This window comes from Drosophila sechellia, chromosome 3R (assembly GCF_004382195.2).
Source record: "Drosophila sechellia strain sech25 chromosome 3R, ASM438219v1, whole genome shotgun sequence".
NCBI classification, from domain to species: Eukaryota; Metazoa; Arthropoda; class Insecta; order Diptera; family Drosophilidae; genus Drosophila; species Drosophila sechellia.
The window spans coordinates 30091270-30114904 of NC_045952.1; the positions used below are offsets into that span (position 1 = coordinate 30091270).

At 45.8% G+C, this 23635-nt stretch overlaps 2 protein-coding genes across 5 annotated transcripts; one reads left to right on the forward strand and one right to left on the reverse strand.

Annotated features, from left to right (window-relative positions):
• The first annotated feature begins 273 nt into the window (after positions 1 to 273).
• On the forward strand, positions 274 to 22037 carry LOC6619513 (protein tramtrack, beta isoform). 4 transcript variants are annotated; one of them, XM_032722840.1, is made up of 5 exons: positions 274 to 805; positions 13711 to 14035; positions 14223 to 14855; positions 14991 to 15078; positions 19563 to 22037. In XM_032722840.1, exons 2-5 carry the CDS (start codon positions 13892 to 13894, stop codon positions 21137 to 21139), a joined length of 2442 nt encoding a protein of 813 aa, XP_032578731.1. In that variant the 5' UTR covers positions 274 to 805; positions 13711 to 13891; the 3' UTR covers positions 21140 to 22037. The 4 variants fall into 4 exon arrangements, with proteins under 4 accessions (XP_032578731.1, XP_032578730.1, XP_002043728.1 ...); XM_032722839.1 differs by lacking the exon at positions 274 to 805 and adding an exon at positions 11578 to 11907; XM_002043692.2 differs by lacking the exons at positions 274 to 805; positions 19563 to 22037 and adding exons at positions 11589 to 11907; positions 16264 to 19441.
• Positions 21861 to 23585, reverse strand: LOC6619515 (cleavage stimulation factor subunit 1). Its single transcript, XM_002043694.2, has 2 exons — positions 22562 to 23585; positions 21861 to 22507 (listed from the first exon to the last, which is right to left on the reverse strand). The coding sequence occupies exons 1-2, from the start codon at positions 23495 to 23497 to the stop codon at positions 22169 to 22171; spliced, it is 1275 nt and encodes a 424-aa protein (XP_002043730.1). The 5' UTR covers positions 23498 to 23585; the 3' UTR covers positions 21861 to 22168.
• Positions 23586 to 23635: the final 50 nt, after the last annotated feature.

Below are 23635 nucleotides of genomic sequence, written 5' to 3' on the forward strand. Positions count from 1 at the left end.
GGGCGGTGGGCGCAGAGGTGCAGCAGCAGGTCACGGCGGTGAGAGAGAGCGAGAGCGCAGGAGACTTGATTTCAACACCAGCTTATCAGCGGGAGAGCGCGAGAAGAGAGAGCATAAGGGCAGAGCGCCAACGCAGCGGCGAAATGGAAATGTCAAGTTGGGGCTGCGCTCTCCCTCGCTCTCGCTGCCGGCAGCGGCTGCGCTGCTCTCTTAACCATTTGGAGCCATTCAAACGCTCGATTCTTGCCATTCCATTTCGTCCGCTCATCCGTCCACATCCACTTGCGTATTTAGTGCCCTGCGAGTGGGAGAACAATGCGAAACGGGAGCACTACAAATACCGCCCACTACCACTACCAATTCCCATACTCCCATATTCCATGCTATTCCCAGCTCAGTTCGTGCCGTGTGATCAAAGCTTTCGGTAAGGCTTCGGCTCGGCTTTGTGTATCCACCTTAGGGGCTCTCTGTGGCGCTCGTTCTGCCTCTCTCTCTCTCTGTCTCTCTCGTTTTTGGGGCTCAGCTCAGGGACAACAAATGCGGTAAAATGGCTTCTGCGTCGACGTCGACATCCCTGCCGTTTCAGTTCTGATTGGAGGTTCGTGCGCGGCGTTTCCTCAGCTGATTTCTTTGCCTTTTGCCTTTTCGCAACCCGCTTTCGGCTCCGTGTTCGTCTCGGTTGCCAATTACGTGTAACCAACAACAACAGAAGAAACAGAAACAACAACAAGTGCTCTCGAGTGTTGCAAGCCTTCTTCCGCCGAAGAAACCGCAAAACGGATTACCAAGAATCTTTGTAAAATTGGTAAGTGGTGAGATTATCCACGAAATAGTGTTCGAAAAAGGTCACAGCATCAAGTGTTCAAAAAAAAACTACAAGTTTAAGTATTCTTATTACCTTTTTAAGACTTCTCTTGAATCACAGATGAGGATTTTAATGATTAAGATTCAAAAGTTCTTTAAACTGGCATTTGTTTCTGGAGTCCATGGTGATTTTTCTTTCTAACTAATAAATAATAATAATCTAATAACTTAAAATGGGTCATCGCAGGAGTCAAAAACAATTGATGACTAAATCGGCAACCAATAGTTTTTGGATTATAGAATTATAGCGATAAAAGCCTGACAAATTGCCAAAGTGTCGTTTTGGAATTCTAGTAGAGTCTTAAAAGCCTAGCAGATACATTTTCTTCTAACAATCTCCCGCTCACACGCTCAGTACATGCACCAACACACGCAGAGTCTACGCCTATTGGAAAGACGCTTTTGTATCCAACTTGTACAGATAGTGGTACAGCCACAGATACAAATGCACACAAGCCGTATACGGCACATGGGGAGTAATGCCGCCACACTAGATATCAGATACATAGATTCGTCCGCCGCTTATTTGTCGGTCGTGCTTCAGTGATCTCTGTCATTTGCAGTTGCCCATTTCCTTTTTTATCCACCACTTCCACATCCAGTCGTCATTCGCCCGGCGCACCCCTTTTGATCACTCTTCCAGTTCCAGTGCCTTCTGGTGGCTTCCAGTGGCTGCAACACTTGCGGTGGCCTCAGTGATTTTCTGAATGAACCAATGGAGTGAATGTGTGAATGAGTGATCCATGTACGCAACATGTTTGCACTGCACAAATTATTTGGACTCAATGTATTATTGATTGTGTAACTCGACTTAATGTTTATTTAATCCCATTAACTAAACTGAGCTACAACTCTATACGTTGATTACTATTCTGAACCTGACAACCCTGCCCAAGGGGCAACTCTGCACTTGCACCTGTGCGCCACGCCAAGCCACAAATTCAATTATGCAAATCAAGATCACAGCCCAAAAAACCCAATCTCCGTCTCCGATCAGCATTTGTCTTTGTATGTTATGTTTATTTGTTACTTCTGTCGTTGTTTTTAATTCGCTAACCCACTTCACACAGTGGCAGCAACAACAAAAATCATGAATTATTATTTTGTATTGGGGCGAAAAGGAAACGAATGCCCAGTCTCAGATCACACATAAATTTTGCGGTTGTTTTGTTAATGAAACGACAAGAGCAGCACTATGGCGCTCTTTACTATATATTTCCCGCTCTCCGCGAAAGCTTTTCTGTTTGTTTGCCCACACACACAAACACACTTGTGAACACCTTGCGCTCACTGAAAATTATGCTCGAATTATAACTGTTGTTTAGCCGGCGATCGAAACGGTTAAAGTAGCAATGAAAGAGGGAAAAGAGAAAGAGGATGACATGACTAACAACGCAAACGCGATCTAAGCATATGCATTGTTGTTGGCGCTGGTAGAAACCCATAAAAAGTCGAAACAGTAAAAGTCCAAGCGGCGTATACGCAATATTAGCGGGGGAAAGGAAAAGGCAGAACTCTCTTATCTATTCTTCTCTCACTCTCGCTTAAATACACAGGGCAAAACATGTTGAAGGCGCCTCTTGTCTTTAACTGCTAAAGTGAAAATATAGTAATCATAGTTGCCATATTTAACAAATAATAATTACAATATTGCAGGAAATTTTTCCGGTGCATTGGTTTAGTGCACGTGACTCCTTCACAAATTCTACTTAAATGTATCTGCCATCATGCGCCGATTTCCTGCCCCTTTTTCGTATTCAACAAATTTGCACAATACATTCCTTGATTATTGTTATTTAAAATGATTTTATATTTATTTATTTCATTCGCAAGTGCCAGCTGCCATGCTAAATAAATGTCTGTTGTGCGCTGCTTCCCCGTGTATATTCATGTGTTATATCTTTTGATCCATACGATACTCCTTTTCATATTCTGGGGCTTGTGGCATTACGGGCAAATGAAATCTTTGTTGAATGCATTTCTGATTTGAATCACCTTCGCGGAGAACGCCAGGTATTTCGCTTTCGGGGTTCTGCTGCCCCGATTGCCCATCCTGATAGCATACAAGTCGCGCGTGTACCCCATATATCTCCTTTTTTAATTAGCAATCTGCACAAAAACTCCGACTACTGCAAAAACCTAAATTCAAAAGTGGAACACAAACAAAAACCGCTCAAAAGTCAGCAAAAAAATGAGGAATCAACGAAAAATACAAGAAACAGAAAAGGTCAGTGACCAAAATATGTTTTGTAACTCAGGCAGAAATCTTCGCGAAAAGAGAATGGGCCAAAAAAAGCTAAGCAAAAGACGGAAACCAGAAGGCAGTAGTGGTAACCCTTTGGACTCCGGATATAGTTACCGTTGCCCAAAGATCATACAAATTTACTTACATGCATTTTATTTTACAAGTAAAAAAGAACAATTACCAAATAAAACCTAATTTTATTTGAAGATCAACAAAATACATTTACGGAGTAGTGTGACAACCCTAAAGGATTTCTGATAATTTCCCGACCCCAAACACGTAGTTAGGCTTAGTTCACAATTTCCGCCTGCTGGCTGAAATTAAATATTTTTTTTTACCGTTTTAAGCCTTTTGCAGGCCTTACAAGCATACATACGCATGCACTTTAATTCAATTAACGACGTCGACGCCGCTGCCGGCGCAGCTCAATGTCCGCGTCAAGTATACGCCCTGTGGTGCCTGAAAAACTGAAGAACTGAAAAATCACTCACCCACACAATCGGCGGTGGATGTATTCATCTGCCAGCCGTTTCCTATTTTGCATTCTTCAACGAATGGCAGCCACAAAAGCGAATTTCAAAAAGGAGAGCGGATAGCCAGGCATTCGACTTAAGGCTGCGAACTTATAGTACGCCGCTGTGTTTGTGCGGAAAAAGGCAACATCAGCGAAAAGAAATAAACACACAGAGGTAGACAGCACACTACGAAATGCAAATGAAATGTAATTGAAAGCAGCGCTGCCGACGCCTCTGCTACCCTTAAGCTTTGCCAGGGGACGTTGTCCGTTCCGTTTGTCCGTTTGTGGGACAACCGGAGGTTGGGGATACAAGGCGGGCACAGTGGAGCTGTGCTTGAATTCTACATTAGCCTGTTTGTTTTCATAATTGGAATTACAATCAGTCCCAATAGTTGTAGCGCAGAAAAGATATATATTCCTGACAGTCCTTACAGAAATTTCGTTGAAATTCCATGTTGAGCGTAGAACGATAAGATTACATATAAGCGTCCAAGAAGTACTGAGATTTATCATAACTATTATGCCCCCTCAAAAATCCTTGTATCCAAAATCATCGCATGTGCCCCACTGTACCGCTCGCAGGGAAGCAAAGAGCACATGACAATAAGAAAAAAGCTGTGTGTATATTTTAATCCTCTCAAAGAGGATTTTTCGATTGCGGCCGCCGCTGTTGGGGCCATTTGCACACGACACCAGCAGCACGCTTCCCAGGGCGAGGGAATGGGGGTGAGGTGGGGTGTGGTGTGGGTGGTAGGCGGAGAAGGAGGAGAGGAACAGACGAACGGGGAAGACAGAAAGCGAGAAGCGAGCAGAGATGTTTTCCTCGTAGCCTCCAAGGAGCGCAGACGAGGAAAGTCACCTCTAAAAAGCAAGCAGCACGCAGATATCCCCACAAAACGTCACAGATACAAGGCACACACAGATAAAAAGCACACACAGATACTCACGCACACGGGCGGACAGTGCGCGATAAGCTTAATTGAGTGCGCAGCGGTGTGTGGGGTGATGGGTGGTGGGTGGTGGGAGGAGGTAGGAGGCGCAGGAGGAAGTGGAAGTGGAGACTTGGGGATGACACTCGCACACATACCGTACCACAAAACGGACGCACACACGGCAGGAGAGCAAGGAGAACGCCTTCAAAAAAATTTAAGAAATTAAAAAGTGAAATATATGGCGACGCCGACCGCGACTGCGCCTTGTGGCAGAGGCCCACGAAACGCACGAGGAGAAAGCAGCACACTGCGTGCTTTTTCTGGGCATACCCCTTAGTCAACATCCTAGGAAGGGGATATGGGCACCCTAAACAGCGACGTCAAGGGTACACCACAGTCTATATAAATCTTATAACTTACAGGAGATTGTTGCTTTAAACAGTGGTCGCTTTAAAAAAAACTTGGTAATGTGAACATTTACCTTAATATGTAATTTACATATAACCAAACCAAAGTGTGTTATCCCACATCCTAAAAGTAATGGTCATAGTCCCGATGACTCCCCCACTTACGTATTTCTGGGGCCTTTGGCCGTCGGTTCCTTTGTTTGTTGCTTTTTTGCCCAGCCGATCAAGGCGACTGCAAACGTACGATCCTCGGGATTCCCTCTTTCGGTCCCTCATTCGAGTGCCCCATATAGCTTTTCGATTCGATCCCCCCCCTTTGAGGGGATATCGCCGCATGGCCGGGTGCAGCTGTTTTTCAAAAGTTTCGTCAGAGGATCGCTGGCTGGATCCCACAATTGGGTCGTTTATAAATATCCGCAGCGAGTTTTCTAGTTTCAAATAACGACTAACGACGGCAGGAAGAACGCAACATGCCACCAATATTTGGGGTGTAAATCAACCAAAAAGAAGAGTTTCGATGCGAGACCGAAGGAGGCATCTGATTTAAGTTCACAGTAGTTTTCCCTGCGGAGAAAGCCCAAAACAAACACATGGGCCTGATGATTCGTTGCTTTCGAAGAATGCCGGCATTCTAATTTCGATTCTCTTTCTCCGCTGTTATCGCAGCACAGCGAAGAAAGCTTTCTCGTCAGCCATGGGTCCGAAATTCTGGCGTCTCCTAGAAAAGGGCAATCGGGCATGAATCATGGGTGGCAAGGCCTCTGGAGCTGGTGCCTTTATCAGGCGTGTCCCAACGACCAAAGTACATGCATGTGTACACATTGCTATCGGTGAGGTACTTCCTTCGTCCGTCTTATCAGCGAAACGCGGTTAAGAGAACTACAAACATACATGAGCAAAGCACGCATGAACTCACATTCTCCAGAATCGGGGGAAATCGCAGGAATTCGGGAACGAGCCCGTTCTTGGACCTTAATCGCATATCCCTCCGTTCCCCAAATTTATACATACTAACACTGGATTCCTTTACGTACTCATAGTCCTCCTCCCAACACTCGAGTGCTTTTGAGTGCTGCTTTGAGTTTCAGAATAACGCCTTCAACACTGTTAAGATTTCGCAATTATCAGCGACTTTTGAGGGTTTCTGGTGGTTGTGCGGTGGCCATGTGGAGAGCGCTGGTGGATCGTCCAAAGTGGCCAACCAAGTGTGTCAGTGCGAGTGCTGAGCTGCGGAACTTTCCCCGTCCGGCGGTGACCCGCATTTCGAATGTCTAAATTAAGGACACCGCCATAAAAAGCTCTGCGAACGCGAGGGCAAATGACTGTGTGGGTCGAGGCGTGAAGCGGTCGCAGCAACAAAAACGCAGGCATAGATCAATAATGCTGACAGCCAGGGGCTCTGGGTGAGGGGCTGGGGGCTCTTCAAGGGGCAGTCGCGGCGGTGGAGTGTTGCAAGATCGTCGAGGAGAGACGCCCTTCTATGGCGCTGCTGTGAGTGACTGCATTTTTTGCCTGACAAATGATAGCCGAAAACGATGTGGTAATCAACGGCCCAAACAAGTCGACTAGTTTTTGAGTCCCCCATTGGTGGTTAGGCTTTTGGAAAAGAAAAAATTATGTACGGAGAGGCAAATATTGAGTACGGAGAAAATAAGACACTGAAATAATCCCTAGCTACATGCCGAGCTGATCTCGTGGAGTAACTTATACATATGTACATAGATACATAATACATTTTTGGATAAAAAACCAGTAACTTTTTCCATTTCTGAAATAAATCAATATCCCTCTGACGATGCCCACAAATCAGTCATTGGAAGTCGCAGTTTTCCAGCTTCCACATCCCGCCGATCGACGGGGTGAGCTCACCCAACCGAGGGCAACTAGTTTTCCCCGTCCTCCCCCAAAGCCAGCCCCATCCCTTCCCTGCCGCTGCCCCTCCTCCTGCACCCCGTATCCACAAACTCATTTCATAGTTGACTAGCCGAAGAGCAGAGCGGTTCTTTGTTGTTTTCGTTGGCGTTCACTCCTCCGCAAATGTTTGCCTTATATGATTGGAACCAGTGCGGATATACACACATATCGGATGTGTTACAGACATGTGGTTGTGTATCTTTGGGGACATGCTGTTGTTTTTGCTATTACACGCACAATGGGACAAACAGACTTTCGGTTCTAATTTTCTTACCATAATTATATTAAATTTTCTTCATAAAATATGTTGTTACCATTATGAGACCAATACTGACTCCTGTTTAAATTGACATAATATTATATTATCCCGTATTAAAAGCTCTATTAAATGGTAAAGTGAAACTTTTCTTAATTACCTGATTTTAAGACAACCCATAAAATTCAAAAACGCCGGCTAAAATCAGGTTTTAAAGAAATACATTAAACTAAACAAATGTATTTTCGAAATGTCAATAAATAAGTTTACGTAGCTATCGATTTATAGATACTTTGATGCAGATAACAAACAGTGGAACAAACAATCAATATATAATGAATTGACAATCATTCTCTCCATGTTGTTATAGATATTATTTGATAGTATTTATATTACACATATTTCAACGGTTAAAGAGCTGCTAAAAAGTATCTTTAACTTTAAATGAGAACCAATTTGTTAACCCGTTGCCGACTGCACTTCCTAGGTTGTCACAAATGGCGATAAAAAATCTCGAATGATCTCCATGGTGCTTCGCGGGGATTCCTCCATGGCGTGTCTATTATTAAATTTCTCTATTAATGAAATTATACGCACACATATTTACATTCTCGTATGTATGCTTGTACAAGCCTTCGTTACACTTGAATGACAATTTTGAAACCGATGGGGGGAGGGGGGTTGACTTGGTCCAAAACCCAGAGTCCTACGATGCGAGTGTTGGTGTGGCATTGACAACGGCCCCTCGAAAGCCCCTTCTCTTCGGGGCTTACGTGCTTGGCTGCTAACCTTTTTCCAGTTTGCGTTTTCATTTTTTCCGTTTCTGTTTTCGTTACGCTTTAAGCCAAGCTTTTTCTTTTGGGTGCCTACGTGCAAAGGAATTTTACACTTGGCGAACAAAGGCGCAGAAAGCGCTAGAAACCGCCGGAGCTACAAAAACAACAACGGGACTTTATGACAGCCAAGCGTCGTCGCTAGAAAACGAAGCGGGGAGAATCGCTGGGAAGAACGAAGACGGTGCGCAAAGACCGAAGACCGAAGAGCAAAGAGCGGGGAGCAAGGGAGCAGGAGAGTTATGAATGTAACCAAAGTACAAAGAGCCGAGCTTCCAGCGGCGACAATTTGTAAGCCAAGGAGGAGCGTTGAAGAGGGGGAGGGGGGTCATTAGAAGAATCGTACACTAGAAAAAATCAGAGTAACAATCGTCCATGCATTACAAGGATATGTTTAAAAAGTTGACCCATTTGACCGTGAATAAAATAGCATTATACATATATTTTATACTTAAATTAAGTTTTAAGGAACTGGTGCCCTAGGACGCAATTGTTCTCTGTGCAGAAGGAGGGGTTGGGAGGCGGGAGGGTTGTTGGGAAGGCGTTAGGGAAACTGGCAGTCGGCACATGTGTTTGGTGCCAACCTGCGATACCTGTTCCGCCGCTGGTGTCGTCGGAACACCAGAATCCGGCCACATAGCCAGCAGCTAGCAGCAGTTACTCAGTTAGTCAGTCATCAACACAGATACGCTGGCACCACTACCCACACGCTTCAACGTTAGGAGAGCTAATGTGCCTCTTTTTCTCTCTCTTGGCCAACTCAGTGGCTTTTGGTGTTTACACGGCACAAATATCGCTAGAGGAAACCAAAAAAAAAAAAACCAAAAGCCCCTTCGGTCTTTCATTCCCCTCGATCTCACGCACTTTGTTGGGTGAGGCTGGGGTAGGGTGAGGGGTAGGGGGTGGGGGAGCGGGTTCACGCACGCATGTAGTTATCACAGGCTCTGGTGGTTTTCGGTTGACTCGGCGGCTCAGTTAGCTGGATTTTCACATAGTTCGATGTGTTGCGGGGGCGACTATTGCGATTGTGTGTGGGCCACATGTGCCAAGTGTCACGCACACACACACACACTCGCTTGGGTAGTGGATATATAGTATAGTTTGTCCCCCGCCAGACGAGACTTCAACCACAACAACAGCATTCAAGACAACTAGAGCCAGAAACCCACTTTAGGCCGAAGATATTGGGTAACAATTGGCAACCTCCGGTGCCCAAAGGGTCTATAACGCCCATAAATAAACAGGTTCATTGAGAGATAGACAATCACCTTGTGCGGCGGAAAGACTCATCATGATGGTCGCGTATAAAGATCGGGTGTCAAAAGATATTAATTTCTATTATTTTAATCTCCAGATTAGCCGGGGAGTTCGGTAATCAAGAAAAGGCTTTTAATTGTTATCCAAGGACCAAGGACCTTCCAAGGAAGAAAATTATATAGAAAAGGAGTACAGCTAGCTGTCGTGGGACCTGCGAGTCACAAGATTTCCATTTCTCACTGGCTGTGAAAATCCCACATTGGGAAACTCATTCGTTATAATTGCCCATCCTCACTGCCACATTTCAAACGGGTCTTCCTCCGTGCAATGTACAAATTCCGTTTTCACTCCCAGCCGAATTTGAAATTTCAACATCATCATCGTGGTCTGTGGGAGAAGAAGAGGAAGCACCGTTCATTTGTGAGCCCTGTCACCGATTATACTTCCAACCTCCGCTCTCGCACACACACACATGCATCTACCGCCCCACGGAACTTATTGTTGTAGCTTTACGCTGATAAAATTCAACCAGGAGAGCATTCCCCGCTGACAACTCCCCCGCCCAACCCCCTTTTTGGGGAGTGGGGAGAGGAAGTCATGAAGCGTAGATAGAGCGGTTTATATGTACGTATTAGACCAGCGACTAAGTAGAACGGCAACAACAATTGCAAAAGGCACAACACCACTGCACGGGGGAAAAGGTGCGAGTTGAGGATCAATCAGATCGCATACGTACATACATATATGTACATAGGTATGATTTCAATATAGTTATGGGAAGTTGTATTGTCCTAGATGATCTGATCAGTCATATACTGCATATATTCTAAGCTGATGTGATCTGATGGGATGCGAGTTCGAAAAGTAACTACATACATATGTACGTATGTATGTAAAACTCCGCCCTAATGGCCTATGATCCTATTTCTCACCGTGCAGCCATGCCCATACAATGGACCCATAGACCCGAGAGTCGGAGTCAGAGTTCCAGTCCCAGGCAAAGCTCCACAAAAGCCACTCAAAAGTAGAAAAAACTACACAGTCTGAAAAAATGAAATAAAAAACACCACCAACAACACGCAATAGGGCAAGGCAAACAACAACAGCGGCAGCGACGTCGACTGAGAAACAGCAACAGGAATTTACGATTCAGTGACTACCTTATTGTTGTTGTAGTTGTCTAGCCTGTGTGTGCGAGTGTGTGTGCATTTGTTGCTATTTCACCTGGGTTGGGGAGCTCTATCGTTGTGTGTGCGTGCATCTGTGTGTGTGAGAGCCTATTAGGCGAAACGATCGTTTCCGTTGCAAGGGGCTAAGGGGTGGGGATGGTGTGTTGTTGTTGCTGCCGTTACGCCTTCAGCCAGTTAATAATAGACAACAACAACAACAACAGCAACAAAATACCCACCAAGGTGTGTAGGATAAAAACACACGAACAAATTATAAAAGAGCGAGGGAACTGTGCTCAAAGCTCGTTGCTTAGGATCCGATCCCCAATGGCTGTTGAGTCAATCCACTTGTAGAATTTACAGCCCGCTTACGTAATCCCTCGCCTAAAAAAACATCTGAAAAACGCTCCTGCCAACCAGCCAGCGCACAAAGCCATGCAGTTGTTGTAAATAATTAGTTATTTTTATGATCCTCGTCATATTTTTTGTGAAGTGCCTTTTTGAGCCAAACTTTGTTACTTCGATTTATGTTGTGAAAATAAAATTTTAAATTTCAGCTTCAGTCAATTTATTTGAGTATCCACTGTACATCCCACCACGCCTTCTTTACTGGCTCTCGCTTTTCCACATGCTTTCCGATATTTCAGAGGCCCGGAAAACCCCAGCAAAGCTGCAGCCCAACCCCAAATGGTTTCAATAAAGAGCCCAGCCCAGAATGTTGCCCTTACAACAACAAAACCTACAATGCACTTCTACAGCGGCGGGAAAATGCGGGGGATACAACTAATCATCAACTGTTGCACACCCGAAACGTTGCTGCTGTTGTTGTTGTCGGTGCCTTCCTAGCTTTTTTCCAGCGTGTTTTTCTTTTTAACCCCGTTTTGCTGGAAATTAAAAATTCAAAAAGTCAAAGGCGCAAGCAAGAGAGCAACAGCAGCTCTCTCGCTCTAACGTTCGGTCTCTCTCACTTTTGGAGACTCGGGGACCAAGCGAAAAGTCTCCACGAACCGCAGCCCTATTGCCTGTTTGTGTGCGTGTGTGTGTGAGCAAGAGCGTTCCTTTCGAGAGAGGAGGATTTGCCGAGTTGTGTGTGCACGAAGTAGAAGAAGCAGCGTTGGCAGCGCGCCGACTGCGCTGCCTTGGCGCTCGGGAACTTGGAGCCCAGTTGCCGATCGGATAGCCAGAGGATCGCCGCTCACTCAGTGTATTGGTGTCAAGCAAGACGGACGAAATATTGCCGACGACGCGCCGCTGCCAGAAAGAGAGTTTCTTCCGCTCACGCGCGCCCCCTCTCTACATATATGTTTCTTGCTCTCGCGCCGAGTTGTGAAAATTTCCACAAGTTAAAATTAAATGAAAAAAGTGTAAAGGAAGCAGGCGAAATAGCGAATAGTAATTTCGGTTTAACAACTGCGGGCAGTGCACTAGTAACCCTTTAAATGTAATGAACGAGTGGAGAAACTATTGGTGTTTCCAACGAATAAGTTTAAACTTCTAATACAAACTGAATAAGGTGCTTATAATGTTTATTTAACATACATATGGATACATATAGTGATAGTTTCTGAAGATCATAAATTCGAACTTAAAATACATTACGTACAAATATGTAATCGTATACAAAACAGTGACGAGGAGCGAAAATGGAAGGCTGTATAGTAATTTAGGACCTTGTACATGCCATATCTGCGATATAATCCCCCCAACCGAAGAAACCGCCCTTTCTCGCGCGCTCAGTATCTCCGTCTCCTTTTAAAGGCGTACACGTACCCAAAGGGGGTGTAAAGCAGAGCGTATGTGTCCGTGTCCCCTGTAAAGTGATCTCCTCTCCGCAGGCAACCGCCCACCCCTAAAACATCCGCTCTTATCAGGCGCAGTGTGCGTGCGTGTATGTGTGCGCCTGGGGAGGGGGTGTGAGTGAGCAGCGGATGTCGGCAGAGCAGTCGGCTTCCTGCGTCGAGGACTTTGACTTATTCAGTCTCTCGCCAGTCTTTCTCGAGTGAGGACGTGTCAACTGGAATTGATCCTCTCTCCTGCACTCGCTCTTACTTTATTTCACACACAACGGTAATCGAAATAATAAAAAAAACTCAACAAATAGTGGCAGAAAAACAATACAATTCCATTTAAAAGCCAGACATAAGTGAGAAATACACTTACATATTAGTGCGATCGCGCAGGCGAAAAAAGCTTTTCCCGCTAAGCTTTTCTAGTAACTGTTTGGCGGTGCCAGTGTGTGTTTGTGTGCGTGCTGATCTCTCCCTCTCTCTCCCCACATCGCATGGTTTCTCAATTGATTTGAACAAGTGCATAAAAACAATAACAAATGCAAACAAACGAAGAGTGCAAAGCATAGACAGCAAAATAGAAGCGTGGAAAACATAAAGCAATCTAAAGAAACCACATGCATGTGTATGTGTGCCAGGAAGACGACATGGGAATTTCGTGGGCGAGTGGGAATGATTTTCAATTAAGTGTACAAAGCAACTGAAACTGCCGTGGCGATAAGATAAGAGCGGCTGCGGCAAATATTTAGCAATTGGAGGAAGCAAGAGGAAGCGTGGTTTCAAGACAAGGATTTTTTGTTGGAATTGCGATGGCCGAAAGTGAGATAACGGGGACACGAAAAAAGCGCCACGAATATTCCATTCCGTGACTTTCCTCTGATGGAATTAAGGCTTGTGCGTGTGTGTGTGTTTGCGTCGTGATCGCTCCAGTTTCCAGTTGGCAGGCCTGTAAAGTTTTCCAGTCAGCCTCGTCCATTCCATTTGTTGCTCTCCTAATTCCACACCCTTTGGCAAGTTTCCAAGTCATTCACGCTGTTGCTGTCATTCCAGTCGCGGGCTCTCTTTCCCACACATGCACACATTCATGCATGTACGCACACAGCCGTTGCAGTGCGTGTGCGTGGCTTTGTCGTTGTTTCTTTTGCCTGTCTCCCCATTTGAAACACATTTGAAATTTCCTCATTTACTTTTCCTCATCGGGGCCTGCATAATGTGCTCGTCTCTGACCCTTTGGGGTCGACTTTTAAATTAAACTCAATTGAAAGTCGACAGCGCGCCAGCAGAGCTCTTTCCCGCTGCAGGACTCTGCGGTTTGCGTTGGAAAAAAGCGATAGTACAGTGGAGCTTGGGTAGATAACATATCATGCTGAGGCCAAGAATTTCTTTGACTTGGATAATAAGTTTAGGCCCCTTGATTTCAAACCACAGTTTAGTTATATTCTAATGTTGCCCTCGAAAAAAAAAAAAATAGGAACACTGTTTAATACTTAAAGGCATAAACTTAACCTTTCGATTTCCCTTGATTGCAGCACGCCTTGGAATATATGCTTTAGCAGCTGTCAGGCCCAAAGGAGTAAGAATCCAAGCCCAGGACAACGAAAGGACCTTTGATGCACGCACGGCACACAAACTGCCCAACTTGCATGAGGACATAGATCGCGATCGCACACTCACTCGCACATCGCTTAGTGACGCAAGCACAGCCTACCAATGAAGATGGCATCTCAACGCTTCTGCCTGCGGTGGAACAACCATCAGAGCAACCTTCTGTCCGTCTTCGACCAGCTGTTGCACGCAGAAACCTTCACAGATGTGACGCTGGCCGTCGAGGGGCAACACTTGAAGGCACACAAGGTGGGTGGTTGAGGCTGTCTAATTAATAGTGCCCAATAAAAATAAAAATATCAATTATCATAACAATTTAATTTAATTTCAAATAAAAAAGAATCTTAATTTTCCAAAGCAATGTAAGCTTTGAAGATAAGAACTTTTTTTTAAATTACATTTCGTCACTTTAACTGAGCTTATTGATTCTTCACAGATGGTGCTATCCGCCTGCAGTCCCTACTTCAATACCCTCTTTGTAAGTCATCCGGAAAAGCATCCGATTGTCATACTTAAGGATGTGCCCTACTCGGACATGAAGTCGTTGCTAGACTTTATGTACAGGGGCGAGGTCTCAGTGGACCAGGAGCGACTCACTGCATTCCTGCGCGTGGCCGAGAGCCTGCGCATCAAGGGCCTCACCGAGGTCAACGACGACAAGCCCTCGCCGCCATCAGCAGCTGCCGGAGCGGGCGCAGCGGGCTCTGAGAGCACAGCCACTCCACCCCAGCTGCAGCGCATCCAACCGTATTTGGTGCCCCAGCGGAATCGCTCGCAGGCCGGCGGTCTGCTGGCCAGTGCCGCCAATGCCGGAAACACGCCTACCCTGCCGGTGCAGCCATCGCTGCTCAGCTCGGCCCTGATGCCTAAGCGAAAGAGGGGCAGACCCCGGAAGCTATCTGGCAGCTCGAATGGCACGGGGAATGACTACGACGACTTTGATCGCGAGAACATGATGAACGACTCTTCCGACCTGGGCAACGGCAAAATGTGCAACGAGTCCTACTCCGGCAATGACGATGGCTCCGACGACAATCAGCCGAACGCAGGACACACGGATGATCTAAATGTAAGTCTGGTAATAATTTTCTAAGAGGTGGTGGAAAAAGAAGCAGCAATGCACTGCAATTACATTTCGGAGTTCAAAGCGTTTGCAACAAATATTTATTGTAACTAATTCATTTTCCTTAATTCCCACCCGCAGGAAAGTCGCGATTCTCTGCCCTCGAAACGATCAAAGAACTCCAAGGATCACCGCGTGGTGAGCCATCATGAAGACAACAGCACTTCCGGTGAGTCCTCTTTACCAATACATTCCCGCATAGACAGCGCGAGGCATTACCTAGTTCTAAGATCATTTGCCTAGTCCTAAGACAATGCACCATCAACCATTATTAAGTCGACTCTCATGTGCACCCTGCAAAGACATATACCGAAATCCAACTGAATCCAATACAGAGCCAGGCTGAAGTCACATAACCACATTCGACCAATCTCATCTGCGAATATCGGAAAAGCTAAAAGGGATTTTACGCATTTCAAGTAGTAGAAATCTAATAGCAAAAACTCGCGTCGGTTTCTCCCCCGCTTAGTGAAAATGTAAATGTTAAAGAAAATGTGCGAAAGTAATACGAAAATTGTTAAGTGAATTCGCAACGTTCGAGGCATCTTCCGTCCGTCGGCAGGTGAGTGTCCCCAACAACCAGCTAATGCAGTTGATGCCCAAGAAATGCAAATCCACCAGCTGACGAAGAGATTATTGTGAAGTTGAGAATCGGGTTGAGCTCACAGGGATTCATGGCCGACGTGATAAGAATGATCAAGAAACATGTAGCTAAAAAATTGTCCAAATTTACCGCGCCTCCAAAAGTCAAAAGTAGCAAGAGAACTCCAGAAACTGAAACAAATTCGCCACCTCTCATGACCATCACTCACAACGAAATGCTGATACCTGTTGTCCATTTCCGATCATCTCCTCGAAGCAATGCAAAAATTAACAAACAACAACAGGAAAATGATCAACTGAAAACTGTCAATGAAAACAGCAAAAAAAAAAAAAAATATATATATATATATACTTTCGAACTCGCAACGCGTTGAAAATGGCTTGAAATCCCTATAGCTTTTCCGATCCGATTTGAAACTCTTTCTCTCACTCGCTCGCGCCATGTGTTTTGCCTTTCTCTCGCATACATTCTGCACACACAAATCTACACCCATATCACATCATACTATACTATACTTATTCGCCAAATATTTGTAAACTTATTTATGAGTGCAGATTCAATGACATTAAAAGAGATTTGCATTACCAAATGAATATTTAATTCATATTGGTCTCAAATATAATACTAATTCTTTTGCAATACTTAAAACTTTGAAGTAATAAGATGGAAAACTTGCAGATAATTGTGGCGTATAAAAGTAGTATTGGCCAGTGAAAGCACAGAGTTAACCTATATTTCTACAATTTTTAGACGGAAACGACAGCGATGGCGAAGGTCTGGACACATCATATATGGAACCTCAACTTATGCTGGACGAATATGACGAGCCCGTAGAGTTCAAGTACAACCCGCTCCACGACAACAGCTCACCCACGCAGGACCACTCGGATGGCAGTCACCTCAACGAGCAGGCGCGCCAACAAGCCTTCCTCATCGCTGCCCAGAGAAAACACCAGGTGGATACAGCAGCAGCGGCGGCGGGCAGCGGACTTAAGCTTAATATTATCGGAATGGCGGCTGGTGGAGCGCAGGTGAAAAGCATGGTCAGCATACCCAAACTAACGCCCATTGGCAAGGTCAACGCCGCCTCCACGCCATTGGTCTCGCCTGCGGGCTCCTTTTCCACGGCCTCGGTCAAGCCGCGCGTCCAGAAGCGGCCCAAAGTGGCCAAACAGAATGGCGAAGTAAAGCCGGCTGTCTTTAGCAGCCAGGAATACCTCGACATTTACAACAGCAACGACGGATTTAAGTTGAAGACCGCTGGTCTGAGCGGAAGCACGCCAAACCTGAGTGCCGGATTGGGAACTCCCTCTGTCAAGACCAAGCTGAATCTTAGCAGCAACGTGGGCGAGGGCGAGGCGGAGGGCTCAGTGAGGGACTACTGCACCAAAGAGGGCGAGCATACGTACCGCTGCAAGGTCTGCTCCCGCGTCTACACGCACATCAGCAACTTCTGCCGGCACTATGTTACCTCCCACAAGCGTAATGTGAAAGTGTACCCCTGTCCCTTCTGCTTCAAAGAGTTTACGCGCAAGGACAACATGACGGCGCATGTGAAAATCATCCACAAGATCGAAAATCCCTCGACGGCGTTGGCCACAGTCGCGGCAGCGAATCTAGCAGGCCAACCACTGGGAGTTTCGGGAGCCTCGACGCCTCCGCCGCCGGATCTGAGTGGTCAGAACTCAAATCAGTCGCTGCCAGCCACCAGCAATGCGCTATCCACCTCCTCCTCGTCGTCGACGTCCTCGTCCAGCGGATCCCTGGGTCCGTTGACGACCTCCGCACCGCCAGCACCAGCAGCTGCGGCGCAGTAATCTCTGGGCACCTCACACCAAGCCCAAAAAGCACACACTCAAAGAAATAGTGAAGGTTGAGGCACCGGCTAACGATTGGAGGAAGCATGTTGCAGCGCCAGGCGCTCTTCGGGATTTAGTTGTTGTTGGGGAGGGGAGTTAAAGTAAATTTTTTGTTGATTTTGTTTTTAGTTTTTTACTTGGCTTCGATGGAGCTGCAGAAATCTCGAAGCCAGCAGACGTTTTTATGTTGTGCAATTTCAATTTTCAGTTACAATTACACCTATTTTCTAAACCCCTTTTTAAAGACCCGATCAGAACGGAATGCTAATCTAATCCTAGCAACTACCCTTAAGATTTACGATTATTATTTATCCCCGATCGCCGACAGCTTGTCGATCGTTTTTTATTAGCGCGTAGTCAAAGACCGAAAATCAAGTAGTTGCTTTGGCTGACACTTTACAAACCCATCTACAAGGGGTTGCCTTTTATTGGACACCAGAGCGGCCTTATATGCGAAGTGTATCCGGGCAAGAGTTACACTAAAAACCGAAACTAAACCTGCACTTTTAGATAATTAAACTATATATACACGCGGATATGTTATACATAATGATATAAATAATATATATAAACATTGAATGGTATGTCTAGCTGTAGTTCTATTAATTAATTTATCAATATCACTATGTTCGATATGCTAATGTTAATTCTATACGATTATTACAAGCCGAAATCTGAAAACAGAAGCAGGAGAATCAATGTAATGTTAATCTTGCGAGAGGGAGCGCAGATCTACCTTGTTGCCTTCAAATGAAGCTAGTTGAAAGTTAAACCCGGGTCTGGGTCAAGGTCGTTGGGCCGCCAGCACCGCACCCCGCACACCCAGCACGTCCACACCCTCAAAAACCAACCCGGTCACCCACACCGTTCCCCGTAACATCCGAGACCCGGCGAAAGATTGAAAATGTTTCGTCGGGATCGTCGATAAAGTGTAACTACAGATAGTAACAGCAACCATAGTTGTAATGATATAACGCTAATATTAATGAGCATAAAGTAAACCTAATTTATCTATCAAACGATTTATGTTGTATATCGGAGGCTTAAATTATCGCCAAAGAAAATGAAAATCAAAAACAAAAGCAAAAGCAAAAGCAAAAGCAAAACAAAATGCAGTTGAAATCCAACAGTAACAACAGAGCAGTCGCAGCAGACCATAAAAAACAGAGTGTAAAATTGCAAAATATTGTTGTTAATGCGAAACGATCTCCAAACAAAATAAAGAACTTGAAAAGTAGACAACACGTAATTCCTCAGTCAAGTAAAACGTTCAAATTTGTTGCAATTCGAGAACTAAGAGACACGAGAAACATTCAGAAAATTAAAACTGCAAGAAAAGGTTCAGAAAACCAATTGAAACAAAATTAAGCGCAATCAAATAATAAACAAGCTGCGTACGCTAACTTATTAAATAATTTTGTTTTTAATTCTTTATTTAGTGGTAGCTAGTGCAATTTAGTTAGTAAGCCGCCGTCTCCCAAACACAGACTAACCAATATCGCAAATATATATTTCCACCCAATCGATCCAATCTTCCAAACTTCTCTTTTGGCGTTAATTTTAAACAATCAATCGGACAGGCCATGCATATTCATTTGTATGTGTTTGTTTGTACTATATTTTACTTTATTTTTAGTCCACTTTTTTATATGAATACATTTACATATATTTTTGCATTCAACAACTATAAACCTTCAGCAATTTTCTCGCTTTCAAACAAAAATGTCCAAACTCGAAACCTGAACGAGGAATATAGCTACATATATAGAGTCATGCTTTGATGCCCAAAGAAAATGAAAGATAAGAATCGTAATGCAAGGCAAACTTCCATGTGAAAATGAGAAAATTGTCTGGAAATTGTTGGTAACATGGTTTCCGTTTAAATTAGCTAATTACGAAACACTACGATATATCATACGATACGTTAAACATAATTACTAAATAGTGAATCACACGCAATATTAATCAAGCAGATCCTTTATATTATCGTTTAAAACTGACCAACAGAAGAAAAATAAAATACACAATGCAAAAAACACTCAAAACAAAATCAGTTCTGAAACGCAAAATTGATTGTTTTAATTCATTTGTTTGGGATTGGGCACATTCCAGGCAAGGAACTATGCTATTTAAAGTGCCTTTAATGGGTCCGGAAATATTAACTCATATTTTAAATATCTCTAATTGCAGCTACTCCTACTAAGGCCACTCCAGAGCTCTCCCAGCGGCTCTTCGGCTCCTCTTCGACGACAATCTCAGCTACGGCTCCAGGCGGCGGCAGTACTGGTCCTTCGGAACCGATTTCCCTGCTGGAGATCAGCGATGAAAGGGACTCCGCCCCGGTTCACCTGCCTACTATTTTGGGCCTGAAGATACGCGCCATTAGCACCACGACGCCCACGCAGCAAGGATCTCCCCAGACGCCCACGAAATCCAAGCCGAAGATGCGGCAGGCAACGGTAGGCAATAACAGCAACTCTCTGCTCAAGCAGCAGCTGCGGGGTGGCGCCAAGGATCCTGAGGTGCCGCCCGCCACCAGGATCACGGGGGCAGTGACCCCCAATGCCGCCCATAATGTCGAGGAACAGTCCAAGGAGATGCCGAAGAAAAACCAGGACGAGGTCAACGCCTGCATGGGTCTGCACTCGCTGGCAAATGCCGCCGAGCAGCAGGCCGCTCAGGTGGCCAGCACTGGGAACCTGCACCACCAGCTTCTGCTTCACATGGCCGCAAACAACTCCATGCTCAACACCACCGATTACTACCAACAGCAGCAGCAGGAGTCTCCCTCGAGTGCTGGCCAGTTTATGGATGACGACCTGGAGCTGCTGTCACTTAATGATCAGCAGGATAAAAGCGATGAGCCCGATCATGAAATGGTCACGCTGGCCGATGAGAACGCTGGTTTGCCTGGTTACCAGGGCAACGAGGGGGAAGCCACACCTGCGCAGGAAGGTTCGCCTGCTCTGGAGACAGCAACGGCGCCACCACCCGCACCTAGAAGTGGAAAGAAAGGCGCCAAGCGTCCGATTCAACGGCGGAGAGTTCGACGCAAGGCCCAGTCGACGCTGGATGATCAAGCGGAACACCTTACAGAGATGTCCGTGCGCGGGCTGGATCTCTTCCGGTACGCGAGTGTCGTGGAGGGCGTCTACCGCTGTACCGAGTGCGCCAAGGAGAACATGCAGAAGACATTTAAGAACAAGTATAGCTTCCAGCGTCACGCCTTTCTCTACCACGAGGGCAAGCATCGCAAGGTGTTCCCCTGTCCCGTGTGCTCCAAAGAGTTCTCGCGACCAGATAAAATGAAGAACCACCTCAAGATGACACACGAGAACTTCACGCCGCCGAAGGACATTGGCGCCTTCAGCCCCCTGAAATACTTGATCAGTGCAGCGGCTGCAGGGGATATGCATGCTACGATCTACCAGCAACAGCAAGATCATTACCAGCGCCAGTTGGCCGAGCAACTGGAGCAGCAAAACGCCTCCTTCGACAGCCGAGACAGTTCGCTTATCCTGCCCGACGTGAAGATGGAGCATGCGGAAGACCAGGATGCGGAACAGGAGGCGGAACTGAGCGATGGTGGCTATGACGCCTCCAACCCAGCAGCAGCTGCAGCCGCCATGCTGAGCCTCCAACAAGATGTAATCATCAAGGATGAGATACAGATCTCGCCGTCGCCCTCGCCCACCCCGCCCGCCTCCTGCGCTGTGGCGGAGGGCAAGTCCTTGGCTTTGGCCTCCACCGCACAAACCGCAACGTAAAGACTTGGAAGGACCAGAGTTACGGAAGGACTACGAACGCACAGCAACGTTTACCTTAAGCAGCTAGCTCTGAACTGTAGGATACTTCATAGCAACATAAGCAATCGTGGCACTCAAACGCAACACACCAGACTCAAAACGATTTTTAGTTAATGTAAACCCGTAAGCAATATTAATTCTAGCACTTGCTCCGTCCAGAACGCCTTTTTTAAGCAAAACTAGTGTTTAATTTACCTAGGACATAAGTTTTGCCCAATTGAGCAACGCAATTGAGCAGTTCAGTGAACTTTAATGACTTTCGGCTTTAATTATAAACAATTCGACTGGCCGCTTACTGGATCCGCACACGATCCGTAAGGCAAGCAACTTTAGAACTTTTCATTTCTCTTTGTGATTTTGTTAAACCTTTTTATATAGACCTTTGTTTTTTATTTTTTGTTGTACATAGCTATATTTTGTTTAATACTCAAAGTCCGTAGTATAATTTTGTTCATTTCCTTGGCAACAAGTTGGAATCAAATGTATTGGCTAATTGTGCAATCTTCAAAACGAGTTGGTGGCCTCCGAGGAACCCGACAACGCGGTTCTGCGGCCCCACGAAATATTGTAAACTTAATTAACTACTAAGGCCACTTAACTAGGATCTAGGTGTAGTCATAGGGCATTGGATCAATGTTCCAGCGTACAACAAAACGGACTTCCAGTGAAGAAACAACTGATATTTATACGGAATCCCAATCTGGTATTATGTATTATGATTTTTACAGTTTTACTTAACCCAACAAATACGACTTAAGCTTATGCGCTCAATCACTAGAAATTATAGTTGCGATTTTAGGATAACTATTCATGGAAAAACCACAAACGAGTTTTTAATAAAGAAAATTTTACTGATTAATTATTTCTAAAAGTGTTGGAAACATATTTCATTAACTCTGATGAAATCACAAATCGAGACCACGAATGTCAATCACAATAATTGATATTTTATTCCTTAAAGTTTTATTCGATTTGTGAAGCTTCATCCGTTTACTGATTATTTGCCCTTCGGTACCAGAAACGAGCACGAAAGTCGTCGGAGCAGGTGAGGAAAGCAGGACCATTGGGCGAATGCGTGATATAGCGCACAGGTCCGTTGTGTCCAAGCGAGTTAAGGGTCAGACGGCAGCCATTACGGGAGTTCCACGAGCAGAGCGAAGTGGTGGCCTCGTCGGGAAAGAGCACGTAATCCTCTGTGTGGTTGAATACAGCCTCTGTCTGGTGCTCCTGCTTGCCGGTGGTTCCAGCGCCCGTGTACGTCTGAATGGGACGACTGGTACACAGCTCCCACAGATAAACCAGTGAATCCATACCAGAAGATAGGAGGTACTAAAATGAATAAGTTAAAATCTTTCGCAGCCACTGCCTATAATGTCCCCTTACCTTCCCATTCCGTGTGAACTCCAGTGAGCATATTGCCGCTCCGCCATGCGCCTCGGCAATGGTGTTGATGCACCGCCCGCTGATTCCATCCCATATTTTGATGTCTCCATCATAGCTGCCTGTGGCGTAGAGTTTCCCCGTGGGCGAATATTTCACGCAAGTAACTCCAGCCTTGTGCTGCTGCGAGGGAATGGCACTCACAAAGCATTGGGTGGTGGCCACATCGTAGACCCGCAACACGTTGTGTTCCGTTCCGATGGCTACATAGTCACCAGTAGGGTGAAAAGACAGGCACAGCACCGGCTCGCAGTCGGTGAATACCTTGTGGGCCTTCTTTACCGAGGGCTTGGCAATGTCAAACAACTTAACAGTGCCATCGCGCGAGGCGGAGGCCAGGATGTGCTCCTTGGGATGGAACTCCAGGTAGGACACTTCATCAGTGTGGTCATAGAGCGTGCGAATCACTGGATGGCCTTGTTGTTCCCTGCCCGGCTCGATATCTTCGGGCGCAGACTTCGCCAGCATCCGCTCCACGTCCAGAATCTTGATGCTGGCATCCACGCTCCCGGTGGCCACCAGGGAACCATCGCAGCTGAAGGCGCCGGCGCGACAGGCCTGTTTGTGCGAGGTCACATACGCGGTTTCGTAGGAATGTGGTTCCGGGGCCAAGGCCGAAGCCTCCGGCTCGAATTCCAAGTCTATGCCGGGCAGCACGTCATCCGAGATCGTCTTGTCCTTGTCGCTCAACGTTTGCATCCCTGCAATCATGACGTGCAGCAGGCGTTCACTGGGAGCGCACTGGTCCGCCTTTACCAGCATGGACAGCTCCATGGCGAACTTCTCCAGGCCATCGTACATCAGCTGGCTGATCATCAGTCGGTAGAGTATCTCCCGGTTCTTCACCAGGTTACTGGGGTCCAAAATCTCATCACGCATGCTGGTTTAATTTATATATTGTTTTCTACGGATATAAACAAAATCTTATAGATAACGCCGTGCCGTTATCGTTATCGAAACTATTTATCTTGCCGGTATGCCATCTCTAACTGTGCGGTATTAAAATACTGGAACCAG